The following is a 17,929-nucleotide window of genomic DNA, read 5'->3' on the forward strand; positions in this document are numbered from 1 at the left end:
GGATAAGCATGGAGTGAGTGAGTAGCTGTCAGATAGAGTGTGGAAATGCATGAAAGCTTTAACAGGTTGTAGCTAATGAATTCATACCATCACTTTTTGATGTTGATGCCCCTCACAATGCACCAGCAACAGGGAAGACACCAGAATTAGAGGGAGCGGTGGGCATCTTTAGTTAATGTTATGTGGGAAAACGTTCTGGTAGATTCAGAAACAGCAGTTAGACTTATAATTAAATAAATAAATATTTTTTAGATACCAACAGCAGGGGAGATAAAAAGAACTCTTGGTTCTTTCATGTATAAGGGTTACATAAATATTTAGATCTGTGAATGTGACATAGAGGTTATGAGAAAGGCAATTCTATATTCCACTGAAGATTTGCTATTTGCCCTTCCATGTGTATTGTCTAAGTTACAATGCTTCTATTCATATTTAATGCAAAGTCATGCTTTTACATTTCCTGAACACAGTGAAACAAAGGTGTTAGGTTACGTTTATTCAGCCTCAAGCCATGTCCAACACAATATAAAATGGATACAGTGTGTAAAAAATTGCTTTTTATTCAATGGTTTTTAATCATTCACAGCAAACGCGATATTTCTTCCTAAGGGAAAAATATTTGAGGAAATATTCTTTCCATAAAGTGCTCCTTCCCAGTAGTATCAAGTAAGTGACTCTGTTTTGAGTAGGGAAAAGATGTTTATTTAGATCCAATGAATGCATAGAGTAATTGAAAAGGCAAATAGATTGCTTTTTGCTAAGGATGTTGATGATATGGAATAAATGTGAGATAAATGAATATGTTCAAATGAAAGGTCCTTCTTTCATCCTCTCAGGCTGATAAAAAATGAATAAACTGCTGTAATTTGAAACTCACGATCTCTAAACATTTTTGAGAGATGCTATACTCAGCACCAGTTTACTGGATACAGGAGTGGAACCCAGTGTGGATTTCTTGCTGCTGTAGCCCGTCCATTTCGAGGTTGATATGTTACGCACTCAGAGATGCTCATCTGCACACCACTGCTGGAAAACATTGTCATTTGAGTTACTGTCACCTTCCTGTACGCTTAAACCAGTAGGGCCATTCTTCACTGACCTCTCTCATTAACAAGGTGTTTTTGCCCACAGAACTGTCGCTCATTGGATGTTTTTTGTTTTTCACACCATTCTCTGTAACTCCATGTTGTGCGTGAAAATACCAGGAGATCGGCTGTTTCTGAGATACTCAAACTACCCCATCTGGCACCAACAATCATTCCACGGTCAAAGTCACTTAGGTCACATTTCTTCCCCATTCTGATGCTTGGTCTGAACAACAACTGAACCATGTCTGCATGCTTTTATGCATTGAGTTACTGCCAATGATTGGCTGATTATATATTTGCATTAATGAGCAGAGGTTCAGGTGTACCAAATAAAGTGGCCACTGAGTATACATTCATTGTTATGTATGTGTTTTGCTTAAATCAAATTGTTCACACAATGTAGAGATATTAGGATTAGGTGCTCTAAACAGGCATTGTTGCATCAATTCTGTTTTTTATCTAAAGCACAAGGGGCTTGATTGCAGTCATATTATCCATGTGACTGGTCCTCTGCCCTCAGTGAAACTGGCGAATGATGGGCAAAGAGGAAAAGCACTGTTTCCATTCTTACCTGTGTGTCCATTATTAGTTAAATTGAGTGAAGTTGTTTCTGGTAAATCATATCCCTCAAGTCTGATTTTAGGAAGGTTTTTATTGAACATGGCTTTGCTGGTTTCAATATTGATAGGAGATTGTGACTTCCCGTCACAATAATGATAGTCTTTCTTCCAGTCTTGATCTGAGGAAAATCAACCAGAAGACCTTTATTGGATTTGCTGTACTTAATGTACTGAGTAAACTGGATGCGTATTATCACTGTCTTAGTAGTATGATTTTATAGTTACATAAATCATTATACTATTCCTAACCTTTAATAACTTTAATAAATTTACAAGGAACTTGCTGGGACTTGAGAATCTGAGTTACAGGGGAAAGTTGTATATGTTAGGATTTTATTCCTTGGAGTGTGAGAATGAAGGGAGATTTGATACAGGTATACAAAATTAGGAGGGGTATAGATAGGGTTAATGCAAGCAAGCTTCTTCCATTGAGGTTGGGTGAGACTAGAGCTAGCTATCATAGGTTAAGGGTGATTTTAAGTTGAAATGTTTAAAGGGAACATGAGGGGGAGGGAATTTCTTCACGCTGGATGTGGTGAGAGTGTGGAACAAGCAGTCAGTGGAGGAGGTGGATGTGGGTTTGATTGCAACATTTAAGAGAAGTTTAGATAGATACATGGACGGAAGCGGTATGGAGGGTGTTGGTCCAGGTGGGGTTGATGGGACTTGGAAGAATAATGGTTCGGCATGGACTAGAAAGGCTGTAAGGCCTGTTTCTGTGATGCAGTGCTCTATGACTCTAAGACTCTAAATTGAATATTATTCCTCCATTAAAGACAATGGATACAATATTGCTGATAAATCTACCATGGTACTTATTTATTTTTTAAAAACATAGCTTAGCCAAAATCATAAACACTAAACAGTATGCAAAGCATAAGGCAAGAATATGCTCAGGAATATCAGAACTATCCTTGTCATATATGGCAACCTAGGGAGATTGTAGTTCAAACAGGAACTCTGCAATCAAGAAGTATCTGGAGTATTTCCTACCACTGCCCTTTAATAAGCAATTGTTTCCTGCATCTAATTATGTAACAACATCAAACAAACAGTAGCTGCTATTAATTATTAACCTTTGATGTTACTCTCAAGATTAAGATAGAATCAGGCTGCCTAATCAGACAAATATAATTACCTGTATAACTCCAATGTTCAGGTTTAGGACCTTGAGGGGAAGAAACAGAAAAGAATTACTGTTTGAGGAAGCTAAGTAGCATCTGAGAAAGATAACAATTCAGCCAGATGTGCAGGGTAGCCATTCCAACCGCTCACTGTTCCTCTGTTGTCTCCTTCCTCAACAGGACATCCACCCAACTCGACCTGCTGTACCTGAAGGACAAACCATGAGGGCGCCGTACTGTGAGTGGCCTCAAGCCTTGTATCCTGTGTCTCCGCATGCCAGGAAGCCCTGACAGCTTGCAGCAATCAAATGCTTCTGTGAATTGGACAAGCAGCCACTTTCAGGATGCAAAAGCCTAAGTGTAATTTCAGGTGAAGTATAATTAAAGCAGGGGTTCCCAACCTTTTTTTATGCCATGGACCCCTACCATTAACTAAGGGCTCTGTGGACCCCAGGTTGGGAAACCATGATCAAAATAAAGATTATATATCTTCTTTATATATTTGATCAGATTTACATTTGTATTTTTATAATTCTTTACAAAATACTGGAAATGGCATGTGTAAAGATGATCTGATTGTAATTACATTATCAATGTTATCGAGTATAAGCAGTTACATATCATACAGTTACATACATTGCTGAATAAGTCCAAGGGGGCATGGAATTCTGAGTAGGAGTTTATACAGATTATGCATTTTTCAGATGAAACAGGATTAGAAACTTGGGTGTAGAATATAGAACACTACTGCATGTTACAAGCCGTTTGGTCCACAATGTTGTGCCAACCTTTTCTATCATGTTTCTATCATCCACATACCTAAGAGTTTCTTAAATATTCTTAATGTACCTGCCTCTACTGCCATCCCTGGTAGGGCATTCCATTCAACCACCACTCTCTTGGTAAAGAACTAACCCCTGAAGTACCCCTATACTCTTCTACAATCATCTTAAAATTATGCCCCCTAATTGGCCAAAATCACATGGAAGTAATTCAAACTTTCATTTAAGCCATGAGTAAACAGCATTTAACCTTACAATATATTCCGCTTTGAGTTAACATTTGTTTTCTATGAGAAGTACACTAAATTATATTTATTCCCCTGGAATTGTCTTCTCATTTGTCCCACGGACGAACTGATTCCTTGCCGGTGTCACTGACTGAAGTGTCATGGGAGGTTGGACGATAAAGATGGGTCTGCCCTCTTGCTGTGGCAGGAGTGATACCTTCCCCTCTCTCATTAGTGAGAGAGGGAGAGAGAGGGAGCCTCTGGCATGTTGAAATGTTGGGATGAACAGTGGTTTTTGACGCACGCTAGATCATGAGCTCTTTGGGGGCTTTGCTATTGCTTGCATGGTGGGTGGTGGAACACTGATGCTTTTGCTGAGGCAGGTGGGGGGTCGGATTGATGCTCTACCGCTGCTTGTGCATGGGAGCGGAGAGGGGGGCTTTTGGAGCTCTAACATTTTCCTGTCATTCATTCCTTGGGGTTTTTCTTCTATTTTATGGATGTCTGTGAAGAGGAAGAATTTCAGGTTGTATACTGTAGAAACTCTCTGATATTAAATGGAAGCATTGAACCTTTGAACCCTTGAATCATTTTATAAGCTGTGTATTGAAAAAATCTGTAACACTCACCACTGATTACTAATTTGGCTCAGCTTCACTACAGCTCTTTTCAACCTTGATGGTTTCTTGCAAAATGATATGTAATCTTCCTCTCAATTAAATGAAATGGGAACTTAAGTAATCACATTCTTTAAACCTGAGCAGTGTAAAGAATGGACTAGATCCAAGTAAATGTTTGAGCAATAGGTCAATTAATCTTTCTAGTAAGGCATTATTTAAAGTTCTAATGAACAGGGCAGTCTCTAATGTTAAAGGCTCTGGTTCCTTTGGTGACTCAAGTATACAATCAGAAGGAAAATATAACTCAAGACTTAACATCTACAGATGGGCAATTTGATTATGGTGTGACTTCATAACTTACAAGAGAGTTTTGAAATTCACTTTTGAATTTAATTCTTGAAATTATCCTTTAAGATTAGAATTAGTTCCTAACTCATTAATCAGCAAGCTTTCAACATATGCTTGGGCTTTCAGTCACAGTAATAGCTGGAGAGACTGATTTCAAATGCATTTCCCTACTCCATTTTTGCATAGCAAGCTTGTGTCATTTCTGATCTTAATGTTATTTTCATTTTAACTTAAAGAGATTGAACCCAATCGTAAGGTTTCTAAAAATGCCTGAATCTAGTGGTTGATTAAAATTGGTAAGTTATAGGAGACACATCTTATTTCATTAGCTATCGCTATTATTTGCTTTTTTTATGTTTGCACAGTTTATCTTCTTTTGCACATTGATTGTTTTTGTGTGTAGAGTTTCATTGAGTCTATTGTATTTCTTCGTTCTATTGTGAATGCCTGCAAGAAAATGAACATTTGGTGACATATATGTAGTTTGAACTTTGAACTTTGATCATTGATACAAATCTAAGCACTTTAGCAGACAAAAGGTACACCCATGTAAATGAGGCTGAATTTAAAGCATTGGAAATCTGAACAGACATAGTTTTGGACACTGTTACTTGAATCTCTGAATCTAACATCAGAAATGCTAGTTGCCTATTCAAATTAATCTTTATGGAGTTAACTTATTTCAAATATGAACCATACAGTTCAATCATTCCTTTCAAATTGGTACTGAAATCTTGCTGAAAGCTACAAATAACGTACATTGGGATGTTATATAACATTGCTCTACACACTGTTTTAACGCGAGTATTAGTTCAAGTTCAATTTTAATTGTCACTTAACCATGCACAATAAAACAGCCAAATGAAGCAACATTCCTCCAAGGTCAAGGTGCAAAACAGAGTACCAACAGTCATATCTAGCACATATAATTCTGGTAACAGCAAATCATACAGTCACAAAAAATTAATATAGCCCAAGTCATGTCCTGTAGACTGGTGGTGCATGGGATGATTGCTCTGGAGCCGCGTTGCTGCAGGAATAAATATGCAGTAGTTCCTCATCACATGCTAGTGCAGTCGCACCTTCAACCCAGTGAGCATCGGAGGGTAGCACTAACGAGTGGGGCCAGCCTCCAACCCAGCCCAGCCGCCTGTGGCACTAAACCAACTTCAGTGTCTCCCTCCCGGGTGGCTGCCCAGTAAAAGAGTAAGGAGTGAAAAACTAAAAGAGTTATCAACTTTTGTCAGTCTGGGTCAAGTTCTCACGAATATCCATCTCATGTTGTAAATGAAATTTTGTTGTGCTGCACAACAGATCTGTTATAATTCCTCACAGATACAATATAATCCTCAGCATTCCCATAGCTGAACACAGAGCCTTCCCTCGGTTCCGAGCCATCTGATCGGTGGAAATATGCAAATATGAAAATTCCCCCAAAGGCTTTTTCTGGGTAGTATTAGCAGTAATAAAATGTTTAGTGGTGTTCATTAATGATTGAATACAGTATTCACTCAGTGGCCACTTTATGAAATACAGGAGGTACCGAATTAAGTGGCTACTGACTATTTCTGTACGTTTGCGCCCATTCACTTCCAGGTTTGCTTTGTTGTGCATTCGGTGATGCTCTTCTACACACAGCTGTTGTAACACGGGATTATTTGAGTATTATTGTCTTCCTGTCAGCTTGAACCAGTCTGACCTCTCTCATTAACAAGGCGGTTTCACTGGAAGATATTTGTTTTTCGCACCATTCGCTGTAAACTCTAGAGACTGTTGTGTGTGAAAATTTCAGGACATCAGAATTTTCTGAGATACTCAAACCACTCTTTTATTGAAAGAATGTATCTGAACACATTTTATTAAATATGTACCAAGACAGGGAGTTGCAGTCAGTCTCATTTTCATTAAAACTTCACAATGTGGGCAAGTCTATAAACACTGATCAGTTGCACCAATTGTAGTCAACCCCTCATGCGAAACCCACAGTTAATACACAGGACTATGGATGGATGCACATGGATGAAATCAAACCTTGTAATAGCTGAACGATGATTCGCTGTTGTTGAATATTTGATCAATGTCAACAAAATCTCGATCACATTCATTGCGACCAGTTCCCTAATGGGTAAGTAATACTTTAAAATACAGGAGATTCTGCAGATGCTGGAAATCCAGGGCAACACACACAAAATGCTGGAGGAACTCAGCAGGTCAGGCAGCATTCACGGAAATGGAATTTCAGGCTGGGACCCTTTGTCAGGATTGGAAAGGAAGGGGGAAGAAGTCAGATTAAGAATGTGGGGGGCGGTGAAGGAGATTGAGCTAGAAGGTGAAGGGTGAAACCAGTTGGATGGATGAGCGCGGATTAAGAGAGAAGCTGGGAGAAGGAGAGTGGGGAATAGATATTTCAAAATGCCTATTTTAAAGTAAGTGTGGGGAAATGGATAAAGTTTTGAATTTCTAGATATCAATAATTTCTGTCCCAGGTGCAAGAAAGTGATAACTGATACATTAATCATACTGAGTTCATTATGTAAATGAGAAATATCTTAATACATCTCACAGTCCTGAGGGAGACTTCCAACAATATTCCAGAAGTCTTTTCCCTCTTCCTCTAGCCCTTTTGCATCATAGAACATGGAACAATATGGAACAATACAGCACAGTGCAGACCTTTGGCCCATGATGTTGTGCTGGCCTACATAAACCTACTCCAATATCAATCTAACCCTTCCATCCTGAACAGCACATAACCCACCATATACCTATCTAAGTCTCTTAAATGTCTCTATTGTGTCGGCTTCTACTATGGCCACCACCACCCCACACACTCCCCACCCCACTTGCTGCCGGCAGTGCATTCCAGACATCTACTACTCTCTGTGTAAAATACCTACCTCTAACACCTTCTTAAACTTTCCTCTCCATTCACCTTTACCAGATGTGCTCTGGCACCGGCCACTTCTGCTCTGGAAAAAAAGGTTCTGAGACTCCACTCTGCCTCTCATCCTCCATTGCTCTATAGACAAAAGCCCTAGTTTGCTCCACCATTCCTCATAAGAAATACTCTCCAATCCAGGCAGCTTCATGGTAAATCTCTTCTGGATGCTGTCTTAGGATTTCACATCCTTCCTATAACGTGATGACCAGAGCTGAACCGATACTCTGTGTGGTCTAACCTGAGTTTTATAGAGCTGCAACGTTACCTCACAGTTACAAACTCAGTCCCCCCAACTATTAAAGCCTGCACACTATATACCTTCTTAACCACCCTATCAACTTGTAGAGCAACTTTGAAAGACCTATGGACGTGGACTCCAAGATCCCTGTGTTCCATCACACTGCATCAGTCATTGCTCATCCACAGCAATCCCTGCATTAATACAGATGATTTGACAGCAACTCTTCACATACCACTTCTTCTGCCTGTCAGATGAAATTCTTTCCTCTTGCATTGTTGATTGTTTGTAACTGTATCTGTGCCACAGTTCAAACGAATGATAAACACCAATTTGTGAAGCTGCGTCACTGTTCCCTTTCCCATTTCCATTCCCACACTGACTGATCTCAGCCTCATCTTCTAACAGGGTGAGGCCAAATGCAAACTAGAGGAACAGGACCTCATATTTTGCCTAGGAAGACTACAACCCTATGGCATGAACATTGTGTTCTTCAGTTTCTATCCCCTTCTATCCTTTCCCCACATCTCCTGATCTACTCAGGTCCTCTTCCACACCTCGTTTTTTTTCCAGTCACTACACCCAGCCTCCAACCCTCCAGTTTCATTTCCTCCACTGCCTCCTTGATCTGTCCGTCATCCACATACTCTTCCCACTGGGTCCCCATCTACCTGTTGTTCCTGACTGCCTTACTTAGTTCCTCTTCGCCTTCCTTTCTAATCGGATTCCACAATCTGTACAATCCTTACGAGAAATTGAGATACGACCTTCATAAAGCTATCAGAAATATCAAGAGACAATGCCAGTCTAAAATCCACTCCCAGACCAGCTGTCAGTTGTGGCATGGCTTACGTGCTACAACAGGCTACAAGACTAAGTCAGACAGCATTGCCAACAACAGCCCATGGCTTACGTGCTGTAACAGGCCACAAGGTCAAGTCAGGCAATATTGCCAGTCCATCCCTCCCCAAAAAGGGAGGTTTGTAAGGTTTGACAAGAAGGGGATTGGAATGCCATCCTGCACGCGACAACCTCCAGTGCACCTGACCCCACTGTCTCCATTGTGCATGTAAGATCAGTCTCTTGTATATATCTTTTCCTTTTGAAATAAATTCTCTCCACAGATGCTGCCTGACCCACTGAGTCCCTCTAGCAGTTTGCCTTTTTTTGGTTCCAGATTCCAGTATTTGCAACCTTGGGTCTTGCTGCAGAGTGAATTGGCTATGGATTTCTTGAACTCTGGAAATCTTTCACTAACCTCCATGTCTCAAACTTTTCCTTCAAAATGTTTGTAAAAGTCTGTCTCTCTGAGAAAGCGTTGAGTCACTTTTCCTAGTATCTCAGTTAATTTAATGGGAAGTGCTTTGGGATGTTTATTTATTTACCTATTGAGGCACGGCACGGAATAGGCCCTTCCGGCCCTCGAGCCACGCCAATCAGCAATCCCCTGATGTAGTCTCCTCCTAATTACAATTCCTGCAACTGCCTGTAAGGAGTATGTAGGCATGGGCTTCCTCCGGGTGCTCCGGTTTCCTCCCACAGTCCAAAGAAGTACCAGTTGGTAGGTTAATTGGTCATTGTAAATTATCCCATGATTAGGCTGGGGTTAAATTGGGGGTTACTGGGTGGTGTGGCTCAATAGGCCGGCAGGGCCCATTCCGTGCTGTATCTCAATAAATAAATTAATAAATAAATCATGAGACACTTTACAATGACTGACTATCTTTCTAACCTGTACCTGGACTCTGGGAGGAAAACGTAGCTCCCAGAGGAAACCCATGCAGTTACGGCAAGAATATACAAACTCCTTACAGGCAGCAGTGGGGACTGAACCTAGGTCACCTGTATTGCAAAGCGTTGTGCTAACCACTACACCACTGTGATGCCTGTTATTATTATTATATCAAATGCTCTCTATGTATGCAATATCTTGTTGATATTACTGAAATAAATTTGCTGTGAATTGTTCTGCTTCTACAAGTTATCAGAATCAAATTTATCACAAAGCTACCCTTGTTATAAATATCTCTATGACTGAAGTTTTATGACATCTTACAGTAGGATAGGTACATGGATGAGAGGGATAGGGAGTGCTATGGTCCAGATGCAGGTTGATGGAACTAGGCAAAATAACAGTTTCACACAGACTAGATGGGCCAAAGGGCTGTTTCTGTGCTGTAGTGTTCTACTTCTCTATGATCATGTTTGAATCACCTGAAAGAGACACCCATTATTTGCATTCAAAGCTCCTATGTTCCCACCCCCCAACCCAATTTTTCACTGACATGTTAAGGCTTGACTTTAATTTTCTTGGAAGTTTCAGGCAATGCTGGAGGGTTGGCTACCTATGCACAAGTTCAGAGGTGCATTCAGTACGTATACAGTTCAGAGTCTCCACCCACCCTGGACATTTTACCTTCCATCAGGCAGAAGATACAAAAGCCTGAAACCTTGTCCCATGGAGAGTTACTATCCTGATGTTATCAAGCTCTTGAATGCACCTCAAATGACAGTATGGACACTTAATCTCACAATCTACCTCATTATGATCTTGCAGTCTTTTGTTTCCTCCACTGCACTTTCTCTGTAGCTTTTACACTTTATTTGGCAATGTTATTGTTTATCCTTCTTTTACCTCAAGACACTGTGTACTGATTTGACCTGATAATGTAAGACAAGCTTTTTGCTGTATCTTGGTACAGGTGACAAGAATAAACCAATACAAATGCAGGCAATCTTGGGCCTAAGGGGGACTACCAGGTGTAATGAAAAATGCAGGAGACTCCAGGATATTCATAATCCCAAAAATTAATCCATTCATCACAATTACAAAGTTAATTGTAACAAATTGATGGCTCACATCTTTGAATGGTAGCGCCTGCATTGTACTCTTGCTTGTCCAGAGCCATGAGCACTTCTTGGAAGTGACCAAATCACTTAACTATGACCTTGCACACAGCAGTAACCCCAACTCAGCATGAACCAGTCAAGTTGATGAAGAAAAGAAGAACTAACTTACATCTATTTATCTACTTTCACAAGTTCAAGGTGACCCAAAGGACTTTAAAACCAATAAAATCCAATAATATTATTGCTTTTGTGGTAGCAAAGGTTTGAACTGCTGATTTGACTGAAGTTTGAACTGCACAAATGCATGATGTGTAATTCTGTGAACTACAGCTCTACATCAACAAGCCAGTGATTGTTTGGTAGGATCAGAAGATTATGTGGAACGAGTTCCTTCAAGAATAAGGTAAGTGTATTTGTACAGAGAGCTTAGGCAAGGACTGAGTAAGATCTGATGCAAGTTTTCTAGTATGTAACATTATTAAATTTGTTGTTCAGCTTATATTTTAAAAATTGGGTAAATTGTTTGGTGACTTTGTCAGCATGAACATTGTTTTCTCCAATTTCTATGCCCCTCTGTCCTCTCCTCTCGCCTTCTGATCTATCCAGGTCCTCTTCCAGACCTCGTTCTTTCCGTTCACCACCACCAGCCCCCAACATTCCAATTTATGCATGTTCAAGCATAGAATGATCCCTACCTTTCCCAAAACATTGGTAAACAGATAGAACGCAGAACATAGTACATAGACTTCTACAGCACATTACAAGACCATCGGCCCACGGTATTGTGCCAACCATGTAAACTACTCTGGACACTGCCTAGAATTTCCCTGCCACATAGCCCTCTATTTTCTAAGCTCCATGTATCTAACTAGGAGTCTCTTAAAAGACCCTATGGTATCCGTCTCTACCATCATTGCTGGCAGTACATTCCACGTACCCACCACTCTCTGTTTGAAAAACTTACCTCTGACATCCCCCTTGCTCCTACTTCCAAACACCTTAAAACTATGCCCACTCGTGTTAACCATTTCAACCCTGGGAAAAAGCCTCTGGGTACCTACACAATCAGTGCCTCTCATCATCTTATACACCTCTATCAAGTCACCTCTCATCCTCCGTCACTCCAAGGAGAAAAGGCCAAGTTTACTCAACCCATTTTCATAAGGCACACTCTCCAATCCAGGCAACGTCCTTGTAAATCACCACTTCACTCTTTCTATAGTATCCACATCCTTCCAGAAGTGAGGTGACTAGAACTGAACACAGTACTCCAAGTGGGGTCTAACCAGAGTCTTATATAACTGTAACATTACCTCATGGCTCTTGAACTCAGTCCCTCAGTTGATGAATGCCAACACACCATACACCTTCTTAACAACATTGTCAGTCTGCGCGGCAGCTTTGAGTGTCCTATCGACATGGATCCCAAGATCCCTCTGACCCTCCACACTGCCAAGAGTCTTACCATTAATACTATATTCTGCTTTCAAATTTGACGTTCCAAAAAGAACCACTTCACACTTATCTGGGTTGAACTCCATCTGCCACTTCTCAGCCCATTTCTGTGATGTCCTACTGTAACCTTTGACACCCCTCCAGACTATCCACAACACCTCCAATCTTTGTGTCATCAGCAAACTTACTAATCCACCTTTCTGCTTCTTCATCCAAGTCATAGGGTTAACCCCAATTAACATCAATGGATCTGGGGTTGAGAGGGTAAACAGCTTCAAGTTCTTCGGCATCCACATCACCGAGGACCTCACCTGGTCTGTGCACACCAGCTGTGTGGTGTAAAAGGCACAACATCACCTCTTTCACCTCAGACGGTTGAGGAAGTTTGGTATGGGCCCCCAAATCCGAAGAACTTTCTACAGGGGCACAATTGAGAGCATCCTGACTGGCTGCATCATTGCCTGGTATGGGAACTGTACCTCTCTTAATCGCAGGACTCTGCAGAGAGTGGTGTGGACGGCCCAGCGCATCTGTAGTTGTGAACTTCCCATGATTCAGGACATTTACAAGGACAGATGTGTAAAAAGGGCCCATAAGATCACTGGGGACCCAAGCCATCCCAACCACAACCTACTCCAGCTGCTACCATCCAGGAAGCAGTATCGCAGCATAAAAGCCAGGACCAACAGGCTTCGGGACAGCTTCTTCCACCAGGCCATCAGACTGATGAACTCACGCTGATTTGAGTGTACTCTATATAACATTGACTGTTCTATTTATTATAAATGATTATAAATTACTATGATTGCACATTGCACATTTAGATGAAGACGTAATGTAAAAATTTTTACTTCTCATGTATGTGAAGGATGTAAGAAATGAAGTCAGTTCAATTCAATTCATTATAACAATCACAAAGAGGAGTGGTCCCTGAAGCTGCAGAACACCACTGGTCACTGACTTCCATGCAAAATATGAACCATCTACAACCACCCTTTGCCTCCTGTGGCAAGCCAACTTTGGATCCACAAAGCAAGGTCTCCTTGGATTCCATGCCTCCTTACTTTCTGAATGAGCCTTGCTTGGGGAACCTTATCAAATGCCTTACTGAAATCTATATACACTCCATCCACTGCTCTACCTTCATCAATGCGTTTTGTTACATCCTCAAAGAATTCAGTCAGGCTTGTAACACATGACCTGCCCTTGACAAAGCCATTCTGACTATCCCTAATCAGATTATATCTCTCCAAATGCTCATAAATCCTGCTTCTCCGAATCTTCTCCAACAACTTGCCCACCACTGAAGTAAGACTCGCTGGCCTATAATTTCCCAGGTTATCCCTACTCCCTTTCTTGAACGAGGGAACAACGTTTGCAACCCTCCTGTCTTCTTCTCCTGTCCCTATTGACGATGCAAATATCAATGCCAGAGGCTCAGCAATCTCCTCCCTCACCCCCCACAGATGGCCCACTTCCACTTGGTTTTGTCATAATGCACATTAGAAAGTAGCAACATCCTAATGTCAGTATCTCAATCACATTTTAAACTCCTGAATCTGGAATCTTGTACTGGTTCTACAGATGTTAGGGATCGTTGTGGAATTATGAAATTATATGGATAGCAGGTGTTAAAATGAGACCAGTTTTCAGGAAATATCTGTTTACAATTTAACTTCCACGAACACCTAAAGGCCATCAAACCTAGTGTCATGTGTAGGGGAATCTGATTTTACAGCATTGTCTCTATGCAGGGAAAGATAATAAATGGATGTTCATTTCGACAAAAGAGATTGCAGATGCTGATATCTGGAGTAAGGCACAGGACGGTGGGGGAACTCAGCAGGTCAGGCAGCACTGATAGACAGAAATGAAAAGAGAATGTTTTGGATTGAGACTGTGTGGGGGAGTTAGGAGTCAAATTAGGGTTTAGGGTCAGAGATAAGGGCGAGTTAGATGTCTGAGGCAGGAAGTGAAGAGTCAGGAGCAGGAGCCAATGTTCAGAGTAATACTGAATACTGTATTCAGGACGGAGAACTGCACAGTTGAAGGTCAGTGATCCTATAGGTTGTGTTGGTAGGCATGGAGAGGCCAGCCATCCCCTGGTTGTTGGGGCCTGGCTCAGAGGTACATACAGGTGGGAATCATGAAGGCCAGTGACCCCCAGGGTCACCAAGGGCGGAGGAATGTGCAAGTCTGGAAGTCGAGGTTCAAAGGTCAAATCTATGATTGGTGAGTTCTGGAGTCAAGGCCTGAAGGTCACTCCCACGATCAGTGAGCCCTGGGGTTGATACCATGAGGTCAGTGAAGTCTGGAGGGCAAAGCCGAAAGTCGAAGTACAGAGCCTGCCAAGTCCAGAGGTAGTGGCCTGAAGGCTGAAGTCAGTAAATCTGGAGGTAAAGGCCTGAAGGCCAAAGCCCCTAGGATACTTGTTCGGAGGTCAGAGGCCAGACATCTCTGAGTCTGCGAGTCCTGACTAGCGAATGGAGAGTGAAGGCTTTACGTCTATGAATCTGACAATCTGGGGCCAAGGACTGCAGGACCCGACATGGCCTATCTTGGGACTGGAGGCCTATTTCTGTGTGTGAGTGGGTGGAAAGGAGCTCGTTTTGTTGTTGTTATTGTTGCTGCATACATTTGGTCAGGCCCTGGCGAGATAGCTACCATTGTGCCTCTCAAGAGTACCAACACCTACAATTTTAAAATAATAATATTTCAGGATATTACTGTTCTCTTCATGGATTCTGCAGCCTTAGTGATCTTCTCCAAAGTAAATATAGACGAGAAGTACTCATTGAAGACTTTACCCAGTTCTCATGTCTCCATATGTGGACAACCACACTGGTTCTAAAAGGGCCCTATTCCTTCTGGTATTAATATAAGCATGAAATCTCTTCAGATTCTCCTTTGCCTTATCTGCCGAAGAAGTATCTGAAGTGTACTCCTACATCCCTTATACTCTGAGGGATTTGCTTGATCCCCTCCTCCACTTGGCACCTCCTGCCCATCATCTCTCCCTTGTCCAATTCTCCAACTCTATATTCCCCTCCCCCATCTATCTCCATCTGTCCAATCTTTTTCCATCATCATTCACCAACCTCTGTCTCAAATCTTGCACCTCTCTCTCCCCTGTCTGACTCCATCTACCTATCATCCCCAGATCACCTATTTTCACCCATCACCTGCCTGTCTCTCCCCTCCCTCCCTCTTTTTTTACACTGACTATCTCCCATCACCACTGAACCGGGAAGGTCAACCAGCCCTCTGTCACCACAGATGCCGCCTGAACCATTAATTTCCTCCAGTAGTTTGATTTCTTTTTCACAGATTCCGGCATCTACAATCTCTTGTGTCTCAAACCATTCTGTTCTTAACATCTTATGTTGTTCCTTTAAAACTCAAAGTGAAGTCACCATCTCACCTTCTGTGTAAGCATGTTACAACCCTTTAGGACAATGTTAAATTCAACAAAGTCAGTCCACCAACCTTTCCGGTTTGTATCAGAAATGCTTAGATCTGATGAAAAATCATTTTTGTTTATCAGAAGTGAAATTGGCTTATAATTGTCATATGTACCGAGTTACAGTGGAAAGCTTGTCCTGCGTACTGCTCTCACAGATCAAGATTCAGGATTTAAAATTCGCAAGTATTTATTGTCATTCTTCAGTACATAAGAGTAAAGGCGAACAAATGATTGTTTCTCTGGATCCGATGCAGCATCAAAATCACAATAACCATAAAGAGCACGAAACATAATAAATGTAAGTACACAAGATTAGCTTATATGCATAGACCAATTGCAGGTACAGAGTAATATTAGGTACAGAAATATCTGTACAAAAGGTGACTCTGACAGGAAGTGATAAAGTGGGGAGGGTTAATGGGTGGAGGTGTTGATCAAACTGATGCCATGGGGGAAGTAACTGTTTTTGAATCTGGTGGTCCTGGCATGGGAGAACTCTAAGTGTTAGAAATGTTGGATGCTAAACTGGTATGACGGGCTGTGTAGCCACTTCCCAGCTGGGAATGGGACAAACATTAGGGAAATTACCACACTGAGCACTGAAGTAGAACAAGGTGAAACAATAACAACGTACTTTGTAGAATAAAGTGTGGCTGCTACAGAGACTGTGCAATGTAGGTAAACAATCGGGTGCAATGTAGGTAAACAATCGGGTGCAAAATTCTAACAAGTAGATTATAAGATCAAGATTCCAGCTTATTGCACTGTTTAATACTCTTATAACAGTGGGGTAGAAGCTCTCCGTGAGCCTGGTGCTACGTGCTCTATGGAAGAGGGGGAGAGGAGAGAATGTTCAGGGTGAATAATGTCTTTGATTATGCTGGCTGCATTCCTGAAGCAGTGAGAAGTGTAGACAGAGTTACTTTTCTCCACAGAAGATGCCTGACCTGCTGAGTACTTCCTACATTCTCTGTCAAATTTCTGATCTACACCTGCATTGTTTTGTATCTCATAGTTTCAGTCTCGTTTCTATTATTTCTCTTCTCCACTTGCATTCACCTTGCTTGATTTACATCTCATCCAGGTAGCGCAGCTGTGCATAGCAAGCCCCCACTTTCTTCTCTGGGCTTGCAACCCCATTTAGGTCATTTGATCCCTCTTGATCTCTGTTCCCATCACTTTCATTCCTTGTTCTCTCCAGAACTTCAAATACTTTTGATTTCTGACTTTTATGATGGAATGTCATTGATCTGAAATTTTAACTTGTTTTCTCCCTCCACAAATACTGCATTTCCAAACTTTCTGTTTTCATTTCATTGTGATTGATTGTGTAGCAAGTTTCCATCGAACTCAATATATAAGTTTGCTGATGACACCACAATTGTAGGCCGTATCTCGGGTAATGATGAGTTTGAGTACAGAGAGGAATTTAAGAACCTGGTGGCATGGTGTGAAGACAATAGCCTATCCCTCAACGTCAGCAAGATGAAGGAATTGGTTATTGACTTCAGAAGGAGTAGCGGACTGCACAACCCCATTTACATTGGTGGTGCGCAAGTGGAACAGGTCAAAAGCTTTAAGTTCCTTGGGGTCAATATCACAAATGACCTGACTTGGTCCAACCAAGCAGAGTCCACTGCCAAGAAGGCCCACCAGCACCTTTACTTCCTAAGAATGCTAAAGAAATTTGGCCTGTCCCCCAAAATCCTCACTAATTTTTATAGATGCACCATAGAAAGCATTCTTCTAGGGTGCACCACAACCTGGTATGGAAGTTGTCTTGTCCAAGACTGGACAAAGCTGCAGAAGATCATGAACACAGCGCAGCACATTACACAACCAATCTTCCGTCCTTGAACTCACTTTACACCGCACGCTGTCGGAGCAGTGCTGCCAGGATAATCAAGGACACAACCCACCCAGCCAACACACTTTTCACCCCTCTTCCCTCCGGGAGAAGGCTCAGGAGCTTGAAGACTCATATGGCCAGATTTGGGAACAGCTTCTTTCCAATTGCGATAAGACTGCTGAACAGATCATGACCCGGATCTGGGCCGTACCCCCCAAATATCCAGACCTGCCTCTCAGTTTTTTTGCACTACCTTACTTTCCCTTTTCTATTTTCTATTTATGATTTATAATTTAAATTTTTAATATTTACTATTGATTTGTG

The 17,929-nt window shown here is 41.6% G+C and overlaps 1 protein-coding gene across 2 annotated transcripts in view; it reads right to left on the reverse strand.

The window, feature by feature from the left end:
• Positions 1-17,929, reverse strand: part of ca9 (carbonic anhydrase IX) — a 94,161-nt gene that overhangs the window by 72,740 nt on the left and 3,492 nt on the right. For both annotated transcript variants that reach the window (XM_072252401.1, XM_072252400.1), the window contains exons 2-3: positions 2,847-2,876; positions 1,660-1,827 (exon numbers count right to left, since the gene is read on the reverse strand). In XM_072252401.1, coding sequence (XP_072108502.1) covers positions 1,660-1,827; positions 2,847-2,876 — 198 coding nt within the window. The remainder of the gene's footprint in view (positions 1-1,659; positions 1,828-2,846; positions 2,877-17,929) is intronic.

This window comes from Mobula birostris, chromosome 3 (genome assembly GCF_030028105.1).
Source record: "Mobula birostris isolate sMobBir1 chromosome 3, sMobBir1.hap1, whole genome shotgun sequence".
NCBI classification, from domain to species: Eukaryota; Metazoa; Chordata; class Chondrichthyes; order Myliobatiformes; family Myliobatidae; genus Mobula; species Mobula birostris.